Below are 7,539 nucleotides of genomic sequence, written 5' to 3'. Positions count from 1 at the left end.
GTAGGGTTCAATATTTCAGACTTAAGAGCAACATACAAATAATCATAAATCGCCGCATACAAATAAAACTAATGCATGGAAATAGTTGTTCCAAAAAAGTAATCAGCCAACCTGATAATTACGAACAATCTGGATTTTTACATAATTGTTACATAGAAGCCATAACCATATATCCACGTGGACAACATAGCTCAGTAAACAATATCCTTGACAACAACAAAATAGATAGTCTATTCCACTGATAATAATCTAATTGCCTCATTCCCATGCCTCAATGCCCCATCAACCTTAGACAAATCAACAGTACACAAATCACCAACAAAAAAACCAACAAATATGTTTGGATCTTTAGTTGTCCCCTAAGTAATGACACTTCACATTTCAGGGAATGAACTTGTTTATACAACGCAGGTAGGACCTCCCTTCCGCGAGCACAAGTTTCTTCGTCATACCATTGGAAAAAACGACATTGGCCAACTTTCTGTAATTACACAAAAAAATCTGATAATTACGAACAAGTACGAAGTAATAACTATTTGTTAAAACCAAATTATCCAAATTCAAATACCTTTTTACGGTCATACATAGCACACCCATAGAATCGCCTCCCAGGATTTTTTATAGTAGTGGATGTTATAATTGGGCTTGTAAGTCCGCACCTACACTGCACAGGTTCCATATCCTCTTTCACCGATGATGTTATAGATGCCGACGACATTGACTGTTCATTTTATAGTAAAACCCACAATTATTAGAAGTAATCACAGTTCCCTAATGGGTTTCACTAAATAAAATTCACAAACCTTTTTCATCTTCCCATCGTAGAATTCGCTTTCATTGTATCCTATCCCGAAATCTTTCTTCCTCCTGTTCATCTTATAATATGAACCTAACAATATATAACTGACATGTGAGAGAATAATCAAGATCATAAAAGAAAAATAAAATCAAGCTTCCCAAAAAATTATTCTCACTTCAATTTGTAATCTAAACAATACTGGGAAAAAAAATGTACCATAAACCCTAAACAAAAGATAATCACATTGTTTAAAATGTGATTCCCCTGCAGAAATAGTACTGCTCAATTTGTAATCTAAACAATACTAAGTTGTTAGTGTAGTAGCTGGAGATGGTATATGAGCATAGGCGGCTCCCTACAAACATGCAAATATGCAGTGTAATCAAACATGCAATAAAAAGAAATTAGCCGTAACATCCAACCACGTATATAATACTGCTCAATTGTAGAATGATGAAACTTCCCTAAAAAAATTTACGAAGTCATCAAAACCCAACCAACCACAATCTATCATATCCCAACAATAATACCACTTTTTTCTCCATTGAAAAATACTTTTCTTCCAAATGTTAATACTAATATGATTAACATTTCTTCCAGTAATTGACCTTTCTTCTTATCAACTAAAAATGTGGCAAAAATATTGGAGGACCTAAAAACAAATACATGCATAGAAAAGTATGGCATGAACTATTAGGTAAAAAAAAAAAAAAACCAAAATTTCAAAAAATACTGCTCAATTGTAGCATGATGATGCTGGCGTAAACTATGCACAAAGAATTCCTATTTTCATGTCCTCGACAATCCACCATTTGAGTAGAGAAGCAAAAAAATCAAATAAATAGTTATACAGATGAAAAAATCCCCCTTGACCAACTTGCCAGTTCACACGAAAAAACAACTGTCTCATTCCAGGACCACAACCAAGGTGGACCACACCCACTGCCAATCAACAATAATATTGGCTCAAAATCGCAATATTCGACAGATGTTGGACAAACAACAGGTTGGGGATGAGGTTTCAACCAAAAGCTTCCAACACAACAAAAAAATTCAAAAAACAACTATTAAAGGCTTCCATTTCAGTCAATCAACAAAACCCACAAAGAAATTTCGGAAAATACCTTCGTCGAAACCAGATTTTTCCGATTCAAAATATTGTGATTTGAACGAAACCTAGCCTGAAAAGTGACGCCGGAATGGGTGATTTAACCGGTGGGTACTGTCGCCGGTGGCCTCTGTCGCTGGTGGTTCTGTCTTCGGTGGGTTCTGTCGCCGGCGGGGTCTGCGTCGGTGGCGTCTGCGTCGGTGGGTTGCCGCTTGAGGTGTATCGGAAGGCTTGTATTTTGACCGTATAAAACTTGAGAGTTTCAAAGAAGAAGGCCTCAATTTTAAGCCAAACTCACCGTTTTGGATGGTCCAAAACGGTGAGTTTTATATCCTACGTGTCCAATGTGAACACGTAGGATACAAAATTCTACTGAGGTGGACTTAAGTAAAACGGTGCGTTTAACTCAAATAACGGAAGTTAACAAAAATTAACGGTAAGGAGTTTTTAAGTAGTCTCGAGTGACCCAGGGATTAAATTTCCGAAAAAAAATACTCAGGGAGTTTTTAAAAAAAGCGCGTTTACCTAAGGATTTTAGATATGATTTCCCTAGAAACTAATACAATAGCACTTTCATAGCTCAGTTGGTTAGGGCACCCGTTTAGTAAGCGTGGGGTCGGATTTTTTTTTTCCAGAATACAAATTACTATAGGAAAACGAAGACCAATGACTTTTCACCTGAAAAAATTTAAAATTCTCTTTTTCTTCTTTCTTTTTAATTTTCTATTTATAATTTTAAAATATCGTTTTCTTTATTATTTTTATAAAATTGAGAAAATATATAAAATTTTTTTTTTTTTTAAAAAAAAGACTCCAAAATATACACCTAGAGTGGGTGAATATGTGTTTAACAAAAACTAATACGAAATTAAAAATAAGAAGCATGCAACAATCAATCACCAAAATATGTAAAACAATAAATCATAAAGGCACAAATATTTTAGTGACGAAGAATAAATTTTTTAGAAAACTCTCTAAAAGTAAAACCCTTTGAGCAACTAACCCATCAAAAAAAAAAAAAAAAAAAAAAAAAAATTTGGCATTGACCAGTTTGATAAGATTACTGGCAATTACCCCAATATAGCTAACGAGTAGCTAACTGGAAAACCGCCTCCTCTGAGCATCATGAGAGTTAATACATACAAAAAGTGAGATGAATTTCAGAAATCTAATGGAAATTATTCTCAAAATTTAGACACTATGCAACTAATAGAAATAATGAGCTGATCAAACATGGTAACAATGTGAAGATTTCTATCTTAAACTATGTAGTTATTACATCTTGTAGGAAACCTCTTCCTATGGCCTAGTCACCCGCATCCAATACACTTCCCATTTAGTAATAGCACAAGCTTAAACATTGTCCGGTAGTGACCATCTCTTTTTTCAATGAATGTGATCACAACTATTTCTACATGGATAAGTTGAGCACAAAATTGACATAGTGAAAACAATTTCTTTTGGAATATCATCTTTTGTTTTCTTGTTTCACTCTTTTTCTCCTTGAGGTGCTTAAAACAATTAGGGGAATGTTGGAATTTTTAGGTTGTAAGTTCAACTAGCATATGGTCAATTTGATAGATACAACTAGTCAATCTTCTTTATATGGTTGCCTATCAGAACTCACCTTTAAAGCAAAAAACAAATTCAATATAAACTTAAATGTGCACAAGAGTTCAAGCATAGGTCAATTGTACTACATGAGAATAAGCTTAGATAATAACAAAACGAGTCTATTAGAACAAATATTTATCTCATGCATAGTAAGAACAATCTAAGAAACAAGGAATTGAATTCATGAAGTACATGAGAGATGAATGGACTATCAAGGTTAAGGTTGTAAATGAACAAAGCTACCAATGAGCTTGCTCAGGATCGGCTCGATAAAGCTCAGCTTGTGCTCGACTCGGTTATTAAATGAGCCGTTCGTAAACATAAAACTACACTTAATTATTAAACGATATATACCCGTATAAAACTCAGCTTGCTCGTTTAAAGTTCGTGAACATACTTGTATAAGGGTTCGGCTCGCTTATTAGCATGACTCGTATATATTTATATATTTACATATTAATTCATAAATATATGTATATATATTAATTGATAAAAATAACTTATATAGTATATAATTTAATAATAAAAGTTAATCATATGGTCATATCTTAAATGATAACCATTAAGTATCTAATGCTAATTGAATCATCAATTTGAATCGTTATTGATATGATTGAATGGAAACTTATTATACTTAATTGTATCATTAATAAAAAAAAAATTATTTTGTTTCTTTGATTTTTTTTTTTTATACTACAAAATTTAAATAATCTGATACAAGTCGAGCTCGAGCTCGAGTATTGGGCTCAAGCTTAGCAAAAATTTCCAAGCTTGAGCTTGGATAGGGTACCAACCCTGGCAAGCCAAGCTTGGACATGAAATGGGGCTCATGTTAAGCTCGAGTTCGACGCAAAATTCAATGAGCTAAGCTTGAACAAGCACTACTCGCTCAAGCTCGACTTATGTTAGAAAAAGACCAACAAAAAAAAAATGTAGGAAATATAATAGTTGATATATTGAATTTGAACTCTACATAAGTTAATAATGAATTCCACAAATCTAATAGTTGATCTATTGAATTTGAAGGAAATATGAGAGAAATATGGACAAATTATTGACACCAATAATTTCTCTTTTATAAAAGAAAACAAAAAAGAAACTAACATTTATTTCTTTCACCTGATTTTTATAAAACAGTATCCACTTAAGGCCCCAAAAACACTAAGAGTTCACTTAACATTTCACATGGAAGAAGAAACAAATTAGAAAAAAAGGGAAATATTCTTTTTGTTTTTGTGAAAGATCGTACTAATTATAGGTCCTATACCATATCATTACACGATCAAATGTATGAGTTCTCTTGATTTGAAATATCGACTATAAAAAGTTATAAATTTGAATATTTTATTTATCCTAAATTTTATATATAAATAGGATTATTACAAATAGGGGTGGGCAGATTAATCGTTTACTACCTACGGATTGCAACAGAACCAACACAAACTGCCTACCACTAGAAGTCAATCGGTAATCGGTTAAAGATTTTTATAACGAAGTCAGTTCGATTCTGTTAATCGATATAATTATTTTTTTTTATTAGTTAACCGATTAACCGATAAATTTTTTTTTTTTGTAGAACATATGTATGGTGGACTCTTATTGTGTTAATTAATGGGCCCATTTAAATTTATTTTTTGTCCAATAAGCTATTTTAGCCCAAAAAAGCAATTTGATCCCCAAAACAATCAGTTTTTAGCCGAATTCAAAAAACTCATGGTTAAAAAAAGGAGAAAGTCTTCTATCACGTCTGGCCGCAAAAGGCCACTTTTACAGCAACCAATAGAATAGGTACACGTTAGCTAGATACACTTGATTTTTTTTTTTTTTTTTTTGACATGCCCACACAAGGGAAGGAGGAGGGGGGATTCGAACTAGTGAGCTTCACTTCATGAGGCGTGGTTTACAGTCGATTGAGCTATCCCTTAGAGACAGCTAGATACACTTAAAAAAATATGAACAAAAACAATGGATCTTTAAATTCAAAGAAAAAAAAAAAACCATTTTTTTATCTTATTCATCCCTAACACAATGTAAAGACATGCCCCTACCCAACACCAAATCCCTACTACCACTGCCCAATGCCCATTAGCCATCGACCCTGCCCAACACCACCGTATTTTGGGTTGCAAATCTTTGTCGATTTGTTTGTTGGTTTGTTCCTTCCAGCAAGGTGAGGTTATATATATATATATTTTCCAGTTAGCATGTTTGGTTTGTTCCACTGCCCAAGCTTTGTTTTTACAATTTTTGTTGAACCATTTCCAAGCTCTCCCAAAATCTTACATCTAGAAATAAGAAACACAACATTAGCTTGTAGATATTATAATCATACTTGTTGATGACAGTTTTCTTTTGGGCTTTAAACCTACGAGTTTACTAGGATTTCTAGGTCATTTCTAAGCCTATAAATAGACCTATAAGCCTCACAAATTAAACACACAATTTAGAGAGGAAGCTCTAGGAGAAGGATTGACGGCTCTTCAAGGAAGCGTTTTTTTGGGTTTATTCTTTTCCTTTTTATTTTATTATGAAGATGATTAGCATCAAACTTATATGTAACTAAATACTTTAGTAGGGTTAGATTTAAGCCTTAATCATGTCTCTTTAATATTTCAATATTGATGCTTTTATGATAATCATATTGTGATGCTTAATTTGATTATTTCCTGCTTTATTGAATTCCTCATATGAATGTGTGTGGCCAATATATGCATGTGGTATGGATTAGTTATTTAAGTCAATTTGGATGATTGAGTCTTGGGCTTAGTAGAGTAACAAAAGATATTCTTACAGATTCTTGAGGTAATCAACATGGGGAACCAGGAGTATACACCCATGCCCTAGGCCTCGTGTGTTTGTCGATTTTCGTTGAATTTATGCTTTCTTAAGGAACAACTTGGTATACATCCATGCTAAATCCTTTGAAAAAGAAAAGAATTAGAGTATACGCTCATGCCTAATTCGTTGATTAGGGAAATCAATAGCTTAAGGAGTATACACCCATGCCTTTAAGTTGGCAAACATTAAGTAATCTCAATATGATAGGAACATTGGCATATTGTTATATTATTTGAGTATGATTAGTGGTGGATATCAAAACCCTACTAAAGTATTTAGTTATACATAAGTTTGATGCTAATCATCTTCATAATAAAATAAAAAGGAAAAGAATAAACCCGAAAAAATGCTTCAGTCCCGAAGGCTAAAGCGTAAGGGGTTTCTTCGATTGGCATCTTCTTTGTGGTTCGGTACACCCAAAGAACTTCAGGGAGATCCTCAGCCTAGTCTCCCTTGCGCTCACCAAGTTTTTTCTTCAAAATTTTGAAGATGGCTGATAAGTGCCAAATATTGCATATTTGGACCCCTTTATTTACATTAGTTAATCCTTTAGCTGTGTCGTTATTTAATATTTTGTGTTAGTTTTGTGTTTTTAGTGTTTTGTAGGTCATTGAAGAAAAACTGCAGCTTTAAAGTGAAAAATGCGAAGTTTGGAAGAAAGCATACTTTGAGAAGACCTAGATTGTGTGGTTAAGTCTAACCAAATCCAAGAAAAGGTTAAATCAGATTCAAGTTCAGATTGAATAAGATTTTGGATCGGATTCAAATTTAGATTCTGCACATGTCTTAGTATTTTGACCATAACTCTCCGCTCAAATATCGGATTGTAGTGATTCAAACGGAATTGGAAAGCTATCTCAAAATACTACAATTTGTTGTGAAATAGGATTTTCGTAATTCGTACAGTTACTATGTCAAAATCGCCCCACAATTAAAGGACACAAATCTGGACGAATCCTATTCCGATTTTAGACTTCTATTTTGACTGGGAGACAGACTTCCGAATTATCTAGGTTTACTTGGGCTTCTAGGACTTCCCTAAGCCTATAAATAGACTTCTTTGCATTCAAGAAAAGACACACAATCCCAGAGAGCAAAATTCTTTTGTTTAGTTTTTCTTTAGGTTTAGGTTTAGGTTTAGATTTTATTTTTATGTGGAGTTAAATTTCCAACTAAGGTT

The 7,539-nt window shown here is 33.3% G+C and overlaps 1 protein-coding gene across 1 annotated transcript; it reads right to left on the bottom strand.

Annotated features, from left to right (window-relative positions):
• Nucleotides 1-230: 230 nt before the first annotated feature.
• LOC132181819 (uncharacterized) lies at nt 231-875 on the bottom strand. Its single transcript, XM_059595049.1, has 4 exons — nt 804-875; nt 569-721; nt 395-481; nt 231-287 (listed from the first exon to the last, which is right to left on the bottom strand). Exons 1-4 carry the CDS (start codon nt 873-875, stop codon nt 231-233), a joined length of 369 nt encoding a protein of 122 aa, XP_059451032.1.
• Nucleotides 876-7,539: the final 6,664 nt, after the last annotated feature.

Source organism: Corylus avellana, chromosome ca5 (genome assembly GCF_901000735.1).
Source record: "Corylus avellana chromosome ca5, CavTom2PMs-1.0".
NCBI lineage: Eukaryota > Viridiplantae > Streptophyta > Magnoliopsida > Fagales > Betulaceae > Corylus > Corylus avellana.
This window is presented reverse-complemented; position numbering and strand designations above follow the sequence as displayed.

Excerpts from the sequence above, each read along its gene's own strand:
- LOC132181819 (XM_059595049.1), bottom strand. The coding sequence starts at position 875 with ATGAACAGGAGGAAGAAAGATTTCGGGATAGGATACAATGAAAGCGAA. Across the intron at positions 482-568 it reads CTATGTATGACCGTAAAAAG|AAAGTTGGCCAATGTCGTTT; the intron begins GTATTTGAATTT and ends GTGTAATTACAG. Across the intron at positions 288-394 it reads TACCTGCGTTGTATAAACAA|GTTGATGGGGCATTGAGGCA; the intron begins GTTCATTCCCTG and ends GATTTGTCTAAG.